Source organism: Heterodontus francisci, chromosome 1, assembly GCF_036365525.1.
Source record: "Heterodontus francisci isolate sHetFra1 chromosome 1, sHetFra1.hap1, whole genome shotgun sequence".
Classification (NCBI taxonomy): domain Eukaryota; kingdom Metazoa; phylum Chordata; class Chondrichthyes; order Heterodontiformes; family Heterodontidae; genus Heterodontus; species Heterodontus francisci.
The window spans coordinates 168902794-168925415 of record NC_090371.1 but is presented as its reverse complement, the minus strand read 5'-3'; the positions used below and the strand labels follow the sequence as shown (position 1 = coordinate 168925415).

Below are 22622 nucleotides of genomic sequence, written 5' to 3'. Positions count from 1 at the left end.
TTGATGACCTAAATTGCACAAGTGCTCGTGTTCCATAACACTAAGGCATTCATGTAGAAGTACAATAAAAACTGTGCCTAGATTCTAATGCATTTTTAATGAAAAGCCAGCTGACCTCCAAGTGAGTTGGTGATTTCAAGCCTGTAAGCTCCACTTGAGTCGCATCCAAATACTTCATTTGCATTGCATCTTTCACATATAACTTGCAGAGATTGACTGCATAATTCTTGACCTTGGTAAATAGATCCTACAGTTGTCTTTGATTCTGCTGCACTGGGTTGTGGTGTTAAATAGGTAATACTAATGATGCATGAATTGAAACCACATAACTTCAGTGGATCAGAAGTTTACCTTTAGGCTCCCCAGTGGCCTCGTGGGTAAGGCACTGCCTAGTGTAGTGATAGGCATACAAGCCAGAAGGCCTCAGTTTCAAATCTCAGGTCTGTTCTCAATTAGGGCAGCAGTTGGGATGCTCAGATTTGCTTTAGGTAAAGGAAATCCAGCCAGCCAGGGTGACTGCATGCTGGAAAGCAGATGTCTGATGAAGATAAGATCAGGGTTTGCCCTCTGTGGTTAAATAGTGTGCCAACACTCACTACAATGTTCATATTTACAGTTGTGTTACTAATTTAACCCTCCATTCTATACTCCAACAAATATTCAAAAACTGCCTCATGTATGAACAACAGATATTTGTTCTTTAGAATTCCTAGTTTTTCCCCCAAGTTTGTTTCACATTTTAACAGCCACGAGTGACATGGAATGGTGTAATTAAAAAATGATGATGTGAATGGGTAAGTGCACAACCTAGTGTGGTGCTAAGATATTCAGACCATGAAAATCCCAGATTTGATCCTTTGTCTGTGTCAAGTTAATTGATCCTAGCCAGGGTCCACAATTTCCCCAACACTGAATGGGAAGAATCAGTCAGGGTTCCCACAGCTGTCCTGTGATTTCCTGCTTGAAGTGCAGGCTGTGTCAGGCAGTAATAGACTCAACCATGATTCATTGCCCTGAACAGTAGTCATTTGGAGTGTGGAGCCATACCCTAGCCTTCAGGGTGAGTAAGGGCAAAAACTGGAGGAAGGGGGGGGAGCAATTGCAGGAAAGGATATATAGGAAAATCCTATAGTAACATACTTATATGCCATATAATATATGGAACATACTCGAAACTGCATAATGAGAATGTATACTTTTTTTTTCGTTCATGGGATGTGGGCAGCTCTGGCTAGGCCAGCATTTATTGCCCATCCCTAATTGCCTTAGAGAAGGTGGTGGTGAGCTGCCTTCTTGAACCACTGCAGTCTTTGAAGTGGAGGTACACTCACAGTGCTGCTAGGAAGGGAGTTCCAGGATTTTCACCCAGTGACAGTGAAGGAACGGCGATATAGTTCCAAGTCAGGATGATGTGTAGCTTGGAGGGGAACATGCAGGTGGTGGTGTTCTCATGCATATGCTGCCCTTGTCCTTCTAGGTGGTAGAAGACATGGGTTTGGAAGGTGCTGTCAAAGGAGCCTTGGTGCGTTGCTGCAGTGCATCTTGTAGATGGTGCACATAGCTGCCACTGTACATCAGTGGCGAAGGGAGTAAATGTGTAGGGTGGTGGATGAGATGCCAGTCAAGCGGGCTACTTTTTCCTGGATAGTGTCGAGCTTCTTGAGTGTTGTTGGAGCTACGCACATCCAGACAAGTGGAGAGTATTCCATCACACTCCTGACTTGTGCCTTGTAGATGGTGGACAGGCTTTGGGGAGTCAGGAGGTGAGTTACTTGCTGCAAAATTCCCAGTCTCTGACCTGCTCTTGTAGCCACAGTATTGATGTGGCTGTTCCGGTTCAGTTTCTGGTCAATGGTAACCCCCAGGATGTTGATAGTGGGGGATTCAGCGATAGTAATGCCATTGAACATTCAGGGGAGATAATTAGATTCTCTCTTGTTTGAGATAGTCATTGTCTGGCACTTGTGTGGAGCGAATGTTCCTTGCGCTTATCAGCCCAACTCTGAGGTTGCAGATAAATATTCCATAGGAAAATGCATTATACATTATATAATTTAGCAAAGCACTTCAAGCAGGAGACAGTCATTGACCCTCTAGCCTGTCAGTCCAACAACCCCTTTCTTTCCTGTGAGTTTGCACTGTATCATTTGTAAAAATTTACAAGCCATGAGTCCATTCAGAGACAAAGAACTTATTTGGTTCCTAATTGAACCCCTTAAAGTTTTCTGTTTGACCACTTGAACTAGCAGTTTGTTCCTCGTGTTCATCATCTTTTTGCTATAGAAATTCATCAGGAGTTTCCAGAGGGGGTTCTTCCAATCGGCCACTGTGACTTTGGTGGAAGATGGACGGAAACCTTGTTTATACATCTATCTGGAGTTTCTGTTATGAGGACCACTCAGGAGAATCCCTTGAAGAAATTCATGGCATTTCTGTTTGAATGGCATTCTTCACTTTATACATTATATATGTCAGATAAACTTATTACACACCTTCATAATCTTAAAATATCCATCAATATGCCAAAAAATCCCAGGGTAAACAATTGCCCTTCATATTATGGTACAGAAAGATCATGTATTAACTTTACAGTCCCCCCGCCCCCCCATTGAACTTTCCTTTTTGATATAGGGTAACCAAAACTGACATATATGTTGCAAATAATTACAGAAGAAGCATTTGGTCTTAATTAAAACTGGTCCCCATCAGTTCAAAGAAAGGGGAAGTAATGCTCTTTTTAGCCAGCCACTGAAAGGTTTACCCGAGTGTTAGCAGTTATAGTATTTGTTTTTACATTGTATACATAAAGTTGATTATTGTGCTGGTGATTTCTTTCATTGGGACTTTCATTTGCTCTCTTTCATAGGTACTACAAGACCTCTGTTTTAATCATGTGTTTCTTAATGCCAACTTTTATTCCCTGGTACTTCTGGGGGGAGAGTCTGTGGAATTCATACTTCCTGGCTTCCATCCTTCGATATACCGTATCTCTCAATGTTACATGGTTGGTGAACAGCGCTGCTCACATGTACGGAAACAGACCCTACGACAAGTACATCAGCCCTAGAGAAAATAGATTAGTTACTTTCGGAGCAATTGGTGAGTAGGAAGTCGGTTCAAGCTGTTACGTTAGTTTGTGAACTTGGATGTGTTCTTAAACTTATGACATTTGGTAGCAGGAAGAGACTGACTGGAGCTCTGGGATGCAGTTAATTTCACATTGACCTGAACATCTGGGATTTTAGTGATAGAATAAAAAGGTTCAATTCTCTTTCCTTTATGCCACCTGAAGATAGCAACTCTCTCTATGTCCTAGAGTTCAGTTAGTGTTTTATCAGCTTGAGGTCTTAACTTTAATGTCCTGCTGTGAACATGTACTTCCAAATCCTTCTGCTCTTCCACAGCATCGAGCCTACTTCCATTACTAATATTGAATTCTATCTGCCACATTTTAGCTCATAATTCCATCTTTTCAGTATACCTTTGTAGCTTCCTTTGGTCTTCTAAAAAAATTAACAATACCTCCTGTTTTGGTGTAATTTGTAAATTTCAACACCACTTGTTCTAGATGGGCTTGATGGACTGAATGGCCTACTCCTGCTCCTATGTTCCTATCTATCTCCAAATCATTGATATATGCAGTGAAGAGAAGTAGCCTCAGAATGGAACCTGGTTGAACGTCATGACCCATTTCCAAGCATTCTGGAAAATTACCTTTAACTTTTAATCCAGTTTGCTATTCTCCTAATACCAAAAATCATTAATCTTCTGTAATAATCTTCCATTTATGGGAGACTTTTAAAGGATATTGAGTATGGAATCACAAAGAGGATGGTAAACCTTATCTAAGGCTTTCCTACAATCCACACACATTATATCCACTATATTTCCTCCATGAACCAAGTCTGTTATCTCCACAGCCATCCCTTTTGAAATAAAAGCAAAATGCTGTGGATGCTGGAAATCTGAAATAAAAACAAGAAATGCTGGAAATACTCAGTGGGTCTGGCAGCACCTGTGGAGAGAGAAGCAGAGTTAATGTTTCAGCTCGGTGACTCTCCTTCAGAACTCAGGGTCACTGACCTGAAACGTTAACTCTGCTTCTCTTTCCACAGATGCTGCCAGACCTGCTGAGTATTTCCATCCCTTTTGTAATCTGTGCGAGCTACTTTTAACCATTCTTTCCTTATCTAGATACGTGATAACCTCATCTTGAATTAAGGATTCTAAAATGTTCACTTCCACAATTGTTAAACGAACAGGTCTATAATTACTTGGATTTGTTCTGTCCCCTTTTTAAAAATGGGTACTACATTGGCCACTCTTCAGTCCTCTGGCATACATTCACACTTAATATGGGAGGCGTAGTGGTATTGTCACTAGACTAGTAACCCAGAGACCCAGGTTATTGCTCTGGGGACATGGGTTCAAATCCCACCATAGCAGGGTGGAATTTGAATTCAATTAATAAATCTGGAATTAAAAAGCTAGTCTAATGATGGCCATGAAAACATTGTCGATTGTTGTAAAAACCCATCTGGTTCACTAATGTCCTTTAGGGAAGGAAATCTGCTGTCCTTACCTGGTCTGGCCTGCATGTGACTCCAGACCCACAGCAATGTGGTTGACTCTGACATGCGCTCTGAAATGGCCGAGCAAGCCACTCAGTTGTATCTAACCGCTATGAAGTCAATAAAAAGGAATGAAACTGGACGGACTACCCGGCATCAACCTAGGCACAGGAAATGACAATGGCAAACCCAGCCCTGTCGACCCTGCAAAGTCCTCCTTACTAACATCTGGGGGCTTGTGCCAAAGTTGGGAGAGCTGTCCCACAGACTAGTCAAGCAAGAACCTGACTTAGTCATACTCACAGAATCATACCTGACAGACAATGTCCCACACACTGCCATCACCATCCCCGGGTATGTCCTGTCCCACCGGCAGGACAGACCCACCAGAGGTGATGGCACAGTGGTATACAGTCAGGAGGGAGTTGCCCTGGGAGTCCTCAACATTGACTCTGGACCCCATGAAGTCTCATGGCATCAGGTCAAACATGGACAAGGAAACCTGCTGATTACCACCTACCGCCCTCCCTCAGCTGATGAATCGGTACTCCTCCATGTTGAACAGCACTTGGAGGAAGCACTGAGGGTGGCGAGGGCACAGAATGTACTCTGGGTGGGGGACTTCAATGGCCATCACCAAGAATGGCTCGGCAGCACCACTACTGACCAAACTGGCCGAGTCCTAAAGGACATAGCTGCTAGACTGGGTATGCGGCAGGTGATGAGGGAACCAACAAGAGGGGAAAACATACTTGACCTTATCCTCACCAATCTGCCTGCTGCAGATGCATCTGTCCATGACAGTATTGATAGGAGTGACCACTGCACAGTCGTGGAGACGAAGACCCGCCTTCACATTGAGGATACCCTCCATCGTGTTGTGTGGCACTACCACCGTGCTGAATGGGATAGATTTCGAACAGATCAAGCAATGCAAAACTGGGCATCCATGAGGCACTGTGGGCCATCAGCAGCAGCACAATTGTACTCAACCACAATCTGTAACCTCATGGCCCAGCATATCCCCCACTCTACCATTACCATCAAGCCAGAAGACCAACCCTGGTTCAATGAAGAGTGCAGGAGGGCATGCCAGGAGCAGCACCAGGCATACCTCAAAATGAGGTGACAACCTGGTGAAGCTACAACACAGGACTATCTGTGTGCCAAACTGCGTAAGCAGCATGCGATAGACAGAGCTAAGCGATCCCATAACCAACGGATCAGATCTAAGCTCTGCAGTCCTGCCACATCCAGCCGTGAATGGTGGTGGACAATTAAACAACTAACTGGAGGAGGTGGCTCCACAAATATCCCAATCCTCAATGATGGGAGAGCCCAGCACATCAGTGCTAAAGATAAGGCTGAAGCATTTGCAACAGTCTTTAGTCAGAAGTGCCGAGTTGATGATCCATCACGGCCTCCTCCTGAAGTCCCCAGCATCACAGCTGCCAGACTTCAGCCAATTTGATTCACTCCGCGTGATATCAAGAAACGATTGAAGGCACTGGATACTGCAAAGGCTATGGGCCCTGACAATATTCCGGCAATAGTACTGAAGATCTGTGCTCCAGAACTTGCCGCGCCCCTAGCCAAGCTGTTCCAGTACAGCTACAACACTGGCATCTACCCTGCAATGTGGAAAATTGCCCAGGTATGTCCTGTACACAAAAAGCAGGACAAGACCAACCCGGCCAATTACCGCCCCATCAGTCTACTCTCAATCATCAGTAAAGTGATGGAAGGTGTCATCAACAGTCCCATCAAGTGGCATTTGCTTAGCAATAACCTGTTCAGCGACGCTCAGTTTGGGTTTCGCCAGGACCACTCAGCTCCTGACCTCATTACAGCCTTGGTTCAAACATGGACAAAAGAGCTGAACTCAAGAGGTGAGGTGAGAGTGACTGAGTGACATCAAGGCAGCATTTGACCAAAGTATGGCATCAAGGAGCCCTAGCAAAACTAAGGTCAAGGGAATCGGGGGGAAAACCCTCCGCTGGCTGGAGTCATACCTCGTGCAAAGGAAGATGGTTGTGGTTGTTGGAGGTCAATCATCTGAGCTCTAGGAGATCACTGCAGGAGTTCCTCAGGGTAGTGTCCTAGGCCCAACCGTCTTCAGCTGTTTCATCAATGACCTTCCTTCAATCATAAGGTCAGAAGTGGGGATGTTCGCTGATGATTGCACAATGTTCAGCACCATCCGTGAATCCTCAGATACTGAAGCAGTCCGTGTAGAAATGCAGCAAGACCTGGACCATATCCAGGCTTGGGCTGATGTGTGGCGCGAATGTTACTTGCCACTTAAGTGCCAGGCAATGACCATCTCCAACGAGAGAATCTAACCATCTCCCCTTGACATTCAATGGCATTACCATCGCTGAATCCCCCACTATCCACATCCTGGGGGCTACCATTGACCAGAAACTGAACTGGAGTAGCCATATAAATACCATGGCTACAAGAGCAGGTCAGAGGCTCGGAATCCTGCGGCGAGTAACTCACCTCCTGACTCCCCAAAGCCTGTCCACCATCTACAAGGCACAAGTCAGGAGTGTGATGGAATACTCTCCACTTGCCTGGATGGATGCAGCTTCAACAACACTCAAGAAGCTCGACACCATCCAGGACAAAGCAGCCGGCTTGATTGGGACCCCATCTACAAACTTTCACTCCCTCCACCACCGACGTACAGTGGCAGCAGTGTGTACCATCTACAAGATTCACTGCAGCAATGCACCAAGGCTCCTTAGACAGCACCTTCCAAACCCGCGACCTCTACCAATGAAAAGGACAAGGGCAGCAAATGCATGGGAACACCACCACCTGCAATTTCCCCTCCAAGTCACACACCATCCTGACTTGGAACTAAATTGCCGTTCCTTCGCTACCGCTGGGTCAAAATCCTGGAACTCCCTTCCTAACAGCACTGTGGGTATACCTACCCCACATGGACTGCAGCGGTTCAAGAAGGCAGCTCACTACCACCTTCTCGAGGGCAATTAGGGATGGGCAGTAAATGCTGGCCTGGCCAGCGACGCCCACATCACATGAATGAATAAAAAAAAATATATAGCCCTGAAATATATGCTGGGAATTTCCTTGGGGTTTCTACCAATCAGCTGCCATAATATTCAGTGGAAGAATGACAGTAACCTTAGACCCATGTGTATCCACAGTTTCCACCAAAGTTGCAACAGTTGATTGGGAGAAACCCAGAGAATTATCCTGGCAATATTTTCTAAGGCCTCATCACTTCAAGATTCAGCTCCTCCTTGATATCTTACCCTTTAATGAAGGCCAATTCTAAGTACTTATTAAATACCTCCACCATTTTTTGATCATCATCTATAAGTTGAGTATAATATTCTCCTCAGGGTCCTATTTGACTTTAATCAATTCTCTCTGATATACCTGTAAAATATTTTACTGTTCCTTTTTATTTTTTTTGTTTAAAATTTCATAATACCCCTCAGCTTTTCTTCTTCCACACTCATTTTCTTAATTTCTCATGTTCTTCCCTAGTTTTTCCATTACTATGGTCCTGGTGCTCCCTCATCTTTAATTTTAATTGGTTTCTAACTTATCCATGGCAGCCTGAAACAACTACTAGTGTACTTTTTTAAATGAAATGTACTTATTCTGTACATTTCCAATCCCTTTTTAAAAAACAGCTCCCTTACCCCCGTCGTTGTACAGTCCTATGTTCCAATATCTCCTCCTCAGCTATCTCATTCCTCACCTTTCTAAAGTCTACCTCAATAGAAGTGTACATCAGTAACCGTTATCCAGAAAAGTAGCCAGGATGTCCTCCTTATATGACATTTCACGACGCCCATGACATTTGATTGAAAAAGGAACAACAGTGGGTCAATAGCTGTTTAGGAAAACAGGACTATTCTCTGCAACCATAGCTTCTGACACCATTTAGAAACCCCAACAATAAAGTGGTACCTTAGCGTGGATGCCTCAGCATCCGTTTACTGTTCTTTGGCTGCCACCTTCACTTTAGCAAAAAGTGTGCTGTACAGCTGAAGCATAATGAGAGATGGAAAGGGTGTTGGCAATTTACAGTGGTTGAATAAGTACCACCCAGAAGGTGAGGCTCTTCACAACTTAAATTTGTGCCATGATTGGGCCCCACAAATAAATTGTGAGGAGCACATTTATCTTTGTGTGACTCCCCATGATAGTACTCTTCTTCCCCATTTGCAACCAAGTATGAGAGAGTGGGTGACTATATTAACTGGGTTGGCAACCTCCCTTTATGCAGGTGCTACATACATTTACTGGAAGGTGGTCTTCACACTGAAATAGATTGTGTACCCCCTAGAATCATAGAATGATACAACACAGAATGAAGTCATTTGGCCCATTGTGCCTTAGAAAGAACGATCCAATTAGTCCAACCTCCTTGTTTTTTCCCTATAACTTTGCAAATTTTTCCACTTGAAATATTTACCTAATTCCTTTTTGAAAGTTATTATTGAATCTGATTCCATCACCCTTTTAGGCAGTGCATTCCAGATTTTAACAATTCACTGCGTCAAAAAAAAACTTATGTTGCCTCTGGTTCTTCTTGTCAATTACCTTAAATCTGGTGACTGACCCTTCTACCACTGGAAATACTTCTCATTTATTCAAAAATCCTTCATGTTTCTGAACATCTCTATCAAGTCTCCACTTAACCTCTGCTTTAAGAACAACAAACCCTGCTTCTCCAGTCTCTCCACATAACCGAAGTTCCTCATTCCTGGTACCATTCATTTCCAAGGTGTTGATATCCTTCTTAAAGAGTGGTGCCCAGAATTGAACTTAATACTCCAGATAGGAGCTAACCAGTGTTTTCTAAAGGTTTGCCATAACATCTTTGCTTTGATACTTGACACCTTTATTTAGAAAGCCAAGTATCTTGCATGCCTTTTAAACAGCCTCCTACCACCTTCAAAGGTTTGCGTAGATACACCCCTGTGTCTTTCTCTTCCTGCATCCATTTTAAAATTGTACCACTTTGTTTATGTTGCCTCTCCTCATTCTTCCTACCAAAATGAATCACTTCACACTTCTCTGCTTTAAATTTCATCTGCCACGTGTCTGCCCATTTCAGTAATCTATACCCTCCTGAAGTATGTTACTATCTTCCTCACTGCTTAATGCATTTCCGAGCATCGTGACATTTGCAAACTTTGAAATTATGCCTGTATGCCCAAGTCGTGAATATATCACAGATATTTTTTTTATTTTAGAGATACAGCACTGAAACAGGCCCTTTCGGCCCACCGAGTCTGTGCTGACCAACAACCACCCATTTATACTAACCCTACAGTAATCCCATATTCCCTACCACCTACCTACAGTAGGGGCAATTTACAATAGCCAATTTACCTATCACCTGCAAGTCTTTGGCTGTGGGAGGAAACTGGAGCACCCGGCGAAAACCCACACGGTCACTGGGAGAACTTGCAAACTCCGCACAGGCAGTACCCAGAATTGAACCCGGGTCCCTGGAGCTGTGAGGCTGCGGTGCTAACCACTGTGCCGCCCTAATATATTTGCATCTTCAGGATTTCTGTGTGAAGGAGAAACATACAGATGTTAGAGGTAGTTTCTTTACTCAGAGAGTAGTAGGGGCATGGAACGCCCTGCCTGCAACAGTAGTAGACTCGCCAACTTTAAGGGCATTTAAGTGGTCATTGGATAGACATATGGATAAAAATGGAATAGTGTAGGTCAGATGGTTTCACAGGTCGGCGCAACATCGAGGGCCGAAGGGCCTGTACTGCGCTGTAATGTTCTAATGTAATGTTCTAATACAGGTGTCCTACTGTCCTGAGAGACAGCTGTAACACTTGTGAACTTGGGTACCTGCCCTATGGCTCCTCACATTGCTTCCACTGGATCACTAAATTGTAATTTGAAAATCGCCCTCTTTTTTTCCACTGGAATCTCAGCTCAAGAAGCCTCTTGTTAGCACAAGGTTTTTTATATACCTACAAGATTCTACCTGATGACAAGGAATTCACGCATTCTTCCAAGCTAGTTTCTCAGTTCAAAATGCACAATCAGCACAAATCCAGATAATACAATTGCAGTTAAACTACCTAATTGAAAAAAGAAAAAAAACCAAATACTGTGGATACAAGATACCTGAAGATTTCAGGTACACCTGCACCCTCCCCTTTCAATTAGGTCATCACAATGGAATGGGGAGGGTGCAGGGGAGTGCAGTAGTTTAGGGAAAACCTGGCAAGGCCAGGGATATGGAGGCCATGCCAATCTTAAAAGCAGGGCCTCATTTAAATAACCTACCGCAGACTCCCGCCCAACAGTTGGCCAAATTGACAGCCTGGCCAGTGAGTGGAAACACAAAAAGGGTCAGGAGGCTGCACTTGGGGACTCGTGGGTTTGATCCCTGACTTAGTTTAGGGCCTTGCTGCAATTGGGGGGGCAGGTAGCCTGGTGGAAAGGAGACTCCAGGCAACCTTGTGAAACCTGCAGGAGCGCTGTTATCTCTCCTGGCTTACAAAGACACGAAAAAATAAATTTAAAAAAAAACTTACCCTCCAACCTCTTCTGGGCTAGGATCCGGCTTCTAGCTGGTTTTCCTGACAGTGAAGCAGACACTGCTCCCTTGCTCAGGCCTCAGGGTGAAATTGCAGATCAGGTCCTGATAGTATCATTGGGCACTATCTGCATATTTACAATACAGTCATGACCATCAGGCCAAACTCACTGATGGTACTTTCTCTCAGCAGTATCTCACTCTGTCATCGTCTTAGTCACCATCTAGCAGCTTCCAGTTTCCACTGTGTGGTTGAGCAACATAGCTGGGCCTAATGCTGTCTTCACCCTGGCCCTTGGATTTCGGCAGGGCTTTTTCTCATATACGATCATATCTTGGCAAAATCCTGGAGAAACAGTGTGAACAGCCACTTTTAACTATTTGCACCATTTTTATGGAGATTCTATCAATCATCTGCTGAAATAACAGCAGTAGATCGGGCTACACCCCAACCCTTCAACACAAGTTCCAGGCACCTGTGTCCAAACAAATGCCCTTCCTGGTAGGATCACTAGATGGTGAATAGCAACAGGAGCATTTACGTTTCTTACCATTCCCTTCCCCTGTTCTGGGTTCACTTCCAGCAGCTGTAGTGCATCACTGCCACTTTAGCTGAGGTCACTTAACTCACTGGCATTTGATTTTATATTTTTAGAAATACAGTACAGGCACACATTCATTTCAACAGAGGGAATTTTTCATATCGCAGTCTAGACAAGCTCTGTGTACTTTGACTTCTGAAGTACAAAATGCTTTTGATTTTAATATCTGTGGAATGATTATAACAAAGATAACTTCATCAGTTAAATAATTGCCAATTACATCATCATTATAAATCTATTCTTTCAGTGGCTAAATTTAACAAGAATCTCCATTCCTTCCTTTAATTGCTCACCTGTTTTGAGATTGTCTTAATTTTTAGCAAAAGTCAGTGAATTCAGAGCAAAGAGGGATTGGAAACCGCTTGAGTTTGAGCTGCAACAGACTGTAAATCTAACACATTGGTGCCACGGAGCAATTGCACCTTAGGAGAATCACTTTTCATTATGTGTCATCCCCTTGGATCTCCTTAATTAAAGTGAATAAACATAGCGATCCTCCCAGATTAGTAAGTTTAATTGGTGGGGACCAATGACAGAGTAAGTACTTGACATTCATTATACTTATCCCTCTATGTTAAAGGACCATTGTAGCAGTAAGTGCCTATTTTCCTGTATTTCCCTACACCCAGTGTTGTCCAATAGAAATTGCTGACTAGCCGCACGTTGAGACCATTTTAGCTACGAGTATTCATTTTAGTGGGAAACACTTTACTCACGAAATACAGGTAAACATATTTCACGTGTATTTTTATTTAGCAAATATGTACCACCATTCAGTAACCAATGAAGTAAAGCACTCAACAATCAAAAAAATGCTCACACGTTCTACATTTCTTCTTACTCTTCTACCAACAAATTCACAAAAGGTTTAGAGTACACAGAGTTAACGAGGGTAGTCTTCATTCATGGGTTAAATGGAAGTAAATTGGAGAAAGATAAACACTTGCACTGCAGTTTGATGCTGCAGCTGCTACCATTTACACACACACATACAATTCAAAAGCCATTTTGAAATCTGCCTAGTTTAGAATCAGATGTGGATACTTTCATTTACACTAGCATTAAATAAACTGGCTTGATGGGCTGAGTGGCCATTCCATGATTTCTTATGTTTTTATTCAGGGCTTAGTGCAGATACATTCAAGTGATGATGTAGATTTTCAACAAAGATCTTTGTTAGAATTTGTGGGTGTCACAGTGAATTAGCCCTTTCACCCCTTCACTCTCAAGTTCTGAAATGATTTGAAGTGATGTCCTTATTGATGACAGTGGTTATATTTATTCAGTATAAGGAAGACTTCTCACAAGCTAATTCCTGAGCAGTAGCATCAAAGTGCAACAGCATCACTGTAACGCCCTGGGTGGAAGCACGATCTCCACATGTCTATTCCTAATGGTTGTGCCCCAAGCACCATCGTGTCAGTCAATGCAACACAGATACGTGTAGTTTCCCCCCCACCAGCCCGTCCTTCTGTGAGGTCCGTGCGATGGTCCCAAACCTCTGGCCAGACACCTCTACTCTCTCTGTGCTCAGAGTACCCTTTCTTATACTCTTGCTACACAATAAAGCCTGTAGAGACTGATTTAACCCAGCCGTTACTTTGCTATTATTTGAGATGTCCAATTGTAAGAGATGTCACGCAGCCACCTGCCCACCCAGGCCAGGTTAGTGTCTCACGATTTTTTCCTACTCTCGGGCCCTTATCAGCACATTGACATTTCAATGCGAGTGCTTGGCCAAAGCAAGTATCACATGATGGCCTTGGCACCAAGCTGTTTTGTCTAGGGTTCAAGGCACTATTGTTTTCTCTGCCCTCTCTCTGGGCCTCTGGAATTCTACTAAGGTGTTTACAGCAGCCTATCTGTTTTCACGCTTTGCTTGAATTTCTGCTGAAGTTTTGATCATTTGGTACCTTTTAAAAACTTTGTGGTTAATAAAACATTGTATCAGTGAAGGCCTGGACCTCAACTTCCCACCATGTCATTTCTCAGCCACTTCTAACCAGGGCATATCACAAGCGGGTTAAAAATATAGTTCAATATAAGCATTATCGTACCACATCTAGTGAAAACTCTAATTTGCAATCAATCAGTCGTAGTATTTAAATTAGTTCTCATTAATTAGCAAGAAAACCCAGTGTAGGAATTTCCCAGGATTTTTGCATCTTGAGTGTTTTTGCTGTGTCACATTTAAAAAGAACAGACTTTTTAAATGTTTTTTATGTTCAAATTACAGCATATTCAGAATTAAATGAGTGATTTATATGTAAGCAAATAATTGAATTGGGCACCACTTACAGATTACCAATTATACATTTTAAGAACATATGAAATAAGAGCTGGAAGAGGCCATTTGGCCCTTCGAGTCTGCTCTGCCATTCAGTAAGATCATGGCTGATCTTTTACCTCAACTCCATCTTCCCGCACTATCCCTAAAACCCTTAATTCCCTTTGTACCCCAAAATATCTCGGTCTTGAATATACTCAATGACTGGGCATCCACAGCTCTTATGGGTTGAGAATTCCAAAGATTAACAACCATTTGAGTGAAGACGTTTATCCTCATCCCAGTCCTAAATGGCTGACCCCCTATTCTGAGACTGTGACTCCCAGTTCTAGACTCTCCAGAAGCATCCTCCCAGCATCTACCTTTCAAATCCCTTAAGAATTTTATGTTTCAATTAGATCACCTCTGATTCGTCTAAATTCTAGGGGACAAAGGCCTAGTCTACTCAGTCTCCTCCTTTAGGACAATTGCTTCATCCCAGGAATCAGTGCAGAAAACCTTAGTTGCATTAAGGCAAGTATATCCTTCCTTAGGTAAGGAAACCAAAACTGTACACAGTACTCCAGGTGTGGTCTGACCAAGGCCCTACAAAATGGTAGTAAGATTTCCTTACTCTTGTACTCCAATCCCTTTGTATCAAAAGTTAACATATCATTTGCTTCCTAATTGCTGGCTGGACCTGCATGTTAACTTTCTGTGACTCATGTACAAGTTCAGAAGATAGTTTAAAGAGATCTAGCAAAAAAAACCTGAGGATTAATAGTTACAGAAACTGAAAGTGTTTAACTCTGATCAATAAAAACCTAAAAAAAAAAATGCAGTAACGGCTGCTAGCAAGAGGAGGTGCATGAGGGGGAATAATATTATCTGATAGACAGTTGTACCCAAGTCGGGCACTGTGCTGGTCCTTGTTAGAGGCCTGAATGCAGTTACGGGGAATATTTTGGACAGATAATAAAATTGCTGCATTTCTTACAGGGGAAGGATTTCACAACTATCACCACACATTTCCATTCGACTACTCAACAAGTGAGTTTGGTGTCCGACTGAACCCAACCACATGCTTTATTGATTTCATGTGTTGGCTTGGCCTGGCAAGTGACCGAAAGCGAGCCTCTAAGCAGATGATTGAAGTACGCAAATTAAGGACTGGGGACGGGAGTACTTAAAAGAAACACGAAGAAAGTCTGAAAAGTTCACACGAAGATTTCACTCATTTAAGTTTGCTGTTATTTTAACTTGGAAATATAGTCATTGCATTTCAAGCTTGTGACAATGAGAATGCATTTAGCTTTATTGCAGTTTCATTTTCTTCCACTTAACTCTTTCCAGTCCATGCAAGTCAGACATCCTTGAGCGCGTTGACTATATTTTTCGGACAGCAAAAAGGCCGAATTAGTCTGCCAGCAGTAGTCTGATGTAATAAGTGACAGCAAATGTCCCATACTGTACTGCAGTGTCTAAAAGGGAAACTGTATATCAATCAAGTTTGCATTGCCCTCAGGAGACTTTAGATTTAGTTAAGTCATCAATATAGTGGTTTCATAAAACAGGTTTGTGAAATGATTCCCAATCTAGAAAGGCAGAGTAGTAGTATTGCACATAATAAATTCAGAGTTGTGGGCTTGAAAGGGTGAAACTACATGATCTTGTTTTAATGTCAATGCCAATGATGTTTATTATTTCATATATCAGTTTATTTGAACCCCATGTCAACTTTATACTAGAAAGCAGTTACTGAGGGGAAAGTGAAGGGTCTTGAATCCTTGATTTCTGTTTGTGTTAATGGCTATTAAGAATCTTTGTCTAATTTAAAACAAAAGTTTTATTTAATTCTGGTGCAGTGATGGAATGGAAGATTGCTGTGCTTCATAGATGCCTCTGGTGTGACAAAGGAGAATTGTTAGAGGGGAGAAAAAGGAATTTTTTTTCATAAGGTTCATCAGATGTGGCAGATATTGTGTTTAGGGAAGATATTGATGGCTTTAATCTTTTTTGAGACCAAATTATGTAATATAAATCAGATTTACATTTCATGTTGATATTGACAATGTAAACCTTGTGTTTGGTGAGAGATTAGGTTTTCAATACAGAAGAGGGTCTCGTGTGTGAACATATGAATCAAGGTCAGCAGAAGCCAACTTTTCTCACTGACAGGAGTAAACGCAGGATACAAGCTACAGGATATTTGAGAAACATTGAAAAAAGACTTAAATAAGATTCAGTTCTTAATGGAATGTTTCCTGATTAAGACTTTCTAACCTTTGGCTGCTCTATCCCTTGTTGCTTATTAAGATGAATTTTTTATTTACTTGGGTATGGGTGGGAGCAACTATATTAGACATATGAAAATTGAAAATCAAAATTGTTGCACAATTCTTGAGGGGCATGAACAATCTGGATGTGCTGGACATTCATTTCAGAAACACAGTGAAAACTCTCCAGGGAAATGATATGCCCACATACACGTGTCACTGTTGACAGTGATCTCCAGGCAATTTTTCATTGGTGCAAATGACTATCACAACTCAACTTGTGCCTCTGCTGTTAGAACCCTTTAAAGGAAGTGGCTGTTGCTTTGTTACCAATGAGTTATGAGATGGCTGCTATTCATTGTGTATGAGAGAAAGATGGGGCATTGGAGAGAGGGAGGAGCAGAAATGCAAGGGGCAGAAATTTGTGATAATGTGCAATAAGTCATGCAGCAACACTTTACAATGTCACAGCAACTCTGTGTTCATCCATCCCTAACGTTTTGGTGACATCACAAAAGCATTGAACTATTTAATTGAGTATAAAAATAACTGTAAAATGAGTTTATATCCTTTCCCCTTGATAAAATCAATGCACCATTTCAAAATAGCAAGATTATGTGTTCATTCTGTTAGAATGCATTGTATAATCCATTGTCCTTTATATTGTGACAGTATTCTTCAGTGATGAGTTAAATTGCCTAATTTGTGGGTTAGGTGGTGTCTCTACTGTTCTTTGTTGTGTACCTTATTAACGATAAAACAGGAGATTACATGGAATACTTTGCTAATATCTGAATAAACCAAAGTCTGCCCTTGCAATTAAATATGGATTTTGCCATACTTCAAATTAAAAATAAGATTACAATACTGATATGAGTGGAGAGAAAGGTCACCAGCTCAAATTTAAAGAATGAATACTTACAAAATTAATCATATTTTTAAAAGATTAATCACATTTTTAAAAGGTTAAAAGGAGCATGAGTCAAGTACATGTAATTGTATTGTTTAACAGGTAATATTGCATGATGACAGATTAATTGAAAGGTGATCTGTGTGGGTCAGTACCAGTAACCATCACATGACTAAATTGTCTGCCTACCAAGTTGAGACCAAATGCCTTCCTGATGGAAATAGAGGGAGAGTGCTTGCAGGTCCATTCTTGAGCACCACCTAGTGGCCAGTACAAAACATCACAGACTAAGGGAGCAACACTATTGCTTTCCCTTTCAGCTATAGTTGGTGCCTGACCTGGGAACCTAGTAAAGGGGAAAGGGAGTGAAAAATAATTTGAACAAATTGAATAGCTCAGTGAGTACGAGAACCATGCCGACCAGGAGGGTCCCAGGTTTGAGTTATATTGAGTTCGTGGATCAGTAAGAAGGCTTCAATTGACCTTAGTGCCTCTGCATTAGGGAGGAGACAAATCAGCCCAGTGTTCCGCTCCCAATTTCTGTCTTGTGACCCCAGTTGAAAGTGCAAATAAGTGGTCATCAGGTGAAGATAGGATTGGCCGCCACTGTGATGCTCTCATTGCCAAATAGCCTGCAGTATTCACTAACAAGGCTAACACAAGATTACATATTTCCAGCAGCAAATTCTCTGTAAACTATCCAAATGGCTTGTTAGTTAGACGCTTCTGTCCATCCTTCAGCTAAGGGTCACCAGCATTTCTTTTACGGAAAAGTCTGACATGTTTTGTCTCATAGAACACTGATGTCAACTTCTTTTGTCTGTTCACCATCTCTGGTCACCCTCAGCATATTGGACATTTTGGGTTGATATAGGATATCAACAAAATATATTTGAAAATACTAAGTACTTGAAGCACCACATGCTTTTTTTTGCTGGTTTTGCAATGAGTGTGGTTGATCACTTTACTTCCAAACTGAAAGTTCTTGGAGCTGAATGCTGGAGCTAATATACATAGTTGGCAAACAACACCAATTGCAGAGTACTCTATATCCTAGATCATCCCTCCCCTCTGGAGATAGTCGGTATAATAATATGTGTAATAATGAACTGTGGAAAGGAAGAATTTCTTTAATTGCAAACTTTCATATGTATTTCTGCAAAACAACTTCCTTGGCAACAAATGTTGAATTGTACTGTACAATCTGAGATGTTGATACTATAATACATGATTCAATTGCAGTATTTACTAAATGAACTGTGAATATGTTTGAATTTTGTGGTGTTGGTTTCATTTTGCTTATAAATGAGGGTACTGTTCTCATGAGAAATGTGCCACATGCATTTGGAAAAGAGTCCCATACCAACTCGTTCTGTGGACTTGTATCCAACTCCAGTTTACAGGAGCTAATTGATAATGAGAACTGTATCACAAGACACAAGAAATAGGAGCAGAAGTAGACCATATGGCCCATCTGTAATAACTGTGCTTTGCATAATTAGTTCAGTAAGGAGACCTATCTAATTTAACCTTGATGATTGCTCCTAATGTTAAATCTCAGCTATAAGCCCACACTTGCTGTGGATTCCTGGAGAATTAATATTTTCAAGTATTTCCCACTAAATACTATTTGCCAAAGTAACAGAGAAGACAAAAATGAATGAAAACACATGTGCACCCTGAATAGGGTATGGAGTGACTCCATATGCACTGCTGTACTCAACCTTACAGAATAGAATTAAAAGCAATTTAGCAACCCCATGCCAATGTCAGGATTGATTCACTGAGTTAGGATGAATTAGTTTTTCTACATCAGCTGTTAAGTATTATCTCTTCTGATTCCCAGATCGGGGGAAAAGAGCCCATAACTCTGCCAAGTAACATAGACACAATAACCTTTTTAGATGTTCTGTGAAACAAAACCAACCCAATTAAAATAAGGAAACAGCTTGAAAATTATTCTCATCTACTTAGTACAAAATTTTGCTGAATTACCTATTAACCTCCTCCCCCGCCCCAACCCCATACCTGTAGTATTGGGAATGCAGCTGTACCTGAGCTGAATTCTGTGGTGGTGTCTCACTGGTGAAATAACCTGTCCAAGCTCCTTGTAAAATCAGAAGCAGCCTTCTCTTATGACTGTGTGGAATACCAGATCCTGTATTTGTGTATTTATTCATCACCATAATCACTGCATTAGGTTCACAAAGCTCATGGAAGACACTTGTGCACTTTTAAGGCAATCTAATTTTTTAAAAAGCGATTTGGAATTTGGCCCGTGAAAAAAGAAACGAAATGAAATGGGAACCAAGGCCAGAAATAACCTATCTATCCTGTTGACCTATTTGAAGCAAATATTGTTTGCATATTACAAAGTTTAATGCTCTCTCATTAACTTAAATGTAGAGTTTGAAATAGTTTAAAATAAATGCTGCTAAATTTGCCTTGTCTCTGGTGTTTGCATTACTTGTAGTTATCAACTTTCTGACCACTGTAATAAAGAGGTTCGCTTTACTCAAAAATTCTCTCCTTGAGTCCAGGAAGTGCTGCCTGTTGCTGGAGTTTGGCTCCATGGACAAACAACCCGTCAGTACCTCATCCAAGTAGCTATTGTTCTTGCCTGGGCCTGAACAATGTATATTGCCACAGGCCATTTGGCCATGGAGGGCATCAAAGCCAAGTTGATGTCCATCTATTTGTATTGTCCAGCAGAGAACTCTGGATAATGATTATTGGTGTGAATCCTGGCTGAGGCCAAATGTAGCCACCCTTCTGCTGGCCAAGGTGAAGCAGCCAACTCCCCACATGCTGGGGAATAAACCTCGGCCCTTCCCTGTCTCTGATTCTATGTAGGGTATTTACCCAATGAGCGATGGAGCCACTCTATTTTCTTGTTACAAGATGCAGGAATAACAGCTGAAGTGGAAAAGTAAGACTTTTTTAATGAGAATTTTTAAAAATCACAATCAGCATTTCTTTATTATTGACAGGTATCTGTAGACCCGAGTCCTGAATGGCGTGTTGCTTCCCAGGTGCTGTGGTAGGCGTCATAACAGAGCAGATGCAGAAACACTTGGAAAGGGTGGGGGGATAAGCTGGAAGTAGCAGTTCATGTCAGAACTAATACCATAAGGAGGAATAGGATTCAGGTCCTACAGAAAGACTTCAGGAGTTAGGAGGTAGACTCGGGAGCAGAATCACAAAAGTGATAATACAACCAGTACCATGCCTTACCCAGTACAGTAACAGCTAGATTAGGAAGATAAATGTGTGGCTAGAGATGTGGGCCTAATCCTGTTTCCCATTGCTGAGTTTCTGGCCGGGTGATTCTGACTCCTGCCAGTGTGAAACCACTGCTCCTTTTGTCCCAGCACCCTCATTAGCCAAATAATTTGATCTGCAGGCCAGAAAACTGCCCCTAATTGGCTTACTGGGAAGGAAACAAATCTATTTATGGTGCTTCCTTTAAAAGTCTGCAGCCAGTTAGAGGGGGACCTGCATTTACAGCTCCACATACTACAAGATGGCTGACAGAGCAACAGCGCTGAGTGATGCAGCACATCCAGGGCACCAAAGTTTTCAAATGTGTGTGTGGAGGTTCTGCAAAAGACCAGGCAAGGTGGGACTGCCTCATAGTCACCAAGGACAGGAAGCCCCACAGAAGGTGGTTCAGCTTGCCTGGAATGAGGTGGCTGAGTCAGTGTGGCCTTCACCACCACCAGCTACTGCACCATGTCAAAAAACAGTTGAATGACTTCATCAGGGTGGCCAAGGTAAGTTGAGGCGCTCCTGCCAACACACATCCTCTATGACTAACAGAGCTGTCACTCACCTGTTATACCCTCTCAGAATCAGGACATTAATGGAACTCACTAATATAACGTGCAAGCTAAACCAGCATTCACTTGTAGGCTACTGTCAGCAGCCATTATCTCCCCTCCCTTTGCCTGCCACAAGGTCTATGGCTAGCCTTCAAGGACACTTCAACTAAAGAGGCAATCTATCTCCAATTCTCATCATAATATGGGCTGCAGCATTCTTCTGGGGGAAAGTATCTAACCCATGTTGTCTATTTGGAACTAGATGTCATACAGAGAAAAGAGATATGTGTCTGAACTGAGCGTAGCAGGGATTAGTAATAGTCCATTGTTGGTTTCTCCATTGTGAGGAGAAGGAGGGGGCCCAGCAGAGATATTGTAGATTTGCACGTTTTATGGTGCTAATAAGGAAATTTGTCAGGGTCAGGGATGGGAAACGATCACTGAACACAACTAAGTTCACCCCTCTAGTGCATTACTGTTCTACTCAAGGCTGACACACACTGCAGGAAACGTGTTCTCATTCCTTTGCCAATACCTCCTTAGGATTGGCCCTTTGGAGGCAAATAGGTGTAGCTCTGTGTGATTCCTCCCTACACTAAGTCCCTACAGATCAATGCCCAGTACAAGACAGTGGATATTCATGTGGATGACATGAAGCAAGAAGCAAGTATCTCGACATCCCTGCCAGGAAACAACTGGTCCCCCTGGATTAACTTGGTATAGTTTACAGCCTGGAAATTAGTGTTTGTGTTGTTGGCATAAGACTTAATGCATTTGTTATAACTTTCATTTGTCTGTTGTTATATTAGAGCTCTTAACCAAAATGTTAGTGCCTTCATCAGATGGTGTCAGTCATGGTTCAGTGGAAGAATTCCCACCTCTGAGTCAGAAGGTTGTGGGTTCCTGTACGACTTCACAGACTTGAGCACATAATGCTGGGCTGACACTCCAGTGCAGTACTGATGCACTGTTGCACTTTAGAAGGTGTATTCTTTTGGCTGAGATGATAAACTAAGGCACTGTCTGTGCTCTCTGGTGGACATAAAAGATTCCATGGGTACTGTTTGAAGAAGAGTTTCCCCATTGTCCTGGTCAATATTTATCCTTCAATCAACATCACTAAAACAGATTATCTGGTTATTCATCTCATTGCTGTTTGTAGGTGTTTGCTGTGTGTAGATTGGCTGCCATGTTTCCTACATTACACAGTGACTACACTGTAAAAGTACTTCATTGGCTATAATGCGCTTTGAGACCACCTGAGGTTGTGAAAGGTGCCATATAAATGGAACTTTTTAGTGATCAGGCAATACTGCTCACCTTAGTGTCCCAAGTTAGGATAGTCATACAGACTGCTGAAACTCACTGGGGTTGTAATTGAAGTGTGTGATATTCGTAATGAATATCCTGGGGACTAAAAGTTGGCAAGCTTTTTGACTCTAGATGACATCACATGGCGCAGTGGTTAGCACCGCAGCCTCACAGCTCCAGCGACCCGGATTCAATTCTGGGTACTGCCTGTGTGGAGTTTGCAAGTTCTCCCTGTGTCTGCGTGGGTTTCCTCCGGGTGCTCCGGTTTCCTCCCACATGCCAACGACTTGCAGGTTGATAGGTTAA

General features: G+C 42.2%; 1 protein-coding gene across 1 annotated transcript in view; it reads left to right on the top strand.

Annotated features, from left to right (window-relative positions):
- The window catches only part of LOC137373347 (stearoyl-CoA desaturase 5-like), an 85017-nt gene extending 65463 nt beyond the window's left edge, over positions 1 to 19554 (top strand). The window contains exons 4-5 of the mRNA XM_068038172.1: positions 2867 to 3099; positions 14998 to 19554. Coding sequence (XP_067894273.1) covers positions 2867 to 3099; positions 14998 to 15188 — 424 coding nt within the window. The 3' untranslated portion in view covers positions 15189 to 19554. The remainder of the gene's footprint in view (positions 1 to 2866; positions 3100 to 14997) is intronic.
- The last annotated feature ends 3068 nt before the right edge of the window (positions 19555 to 22622 follow it).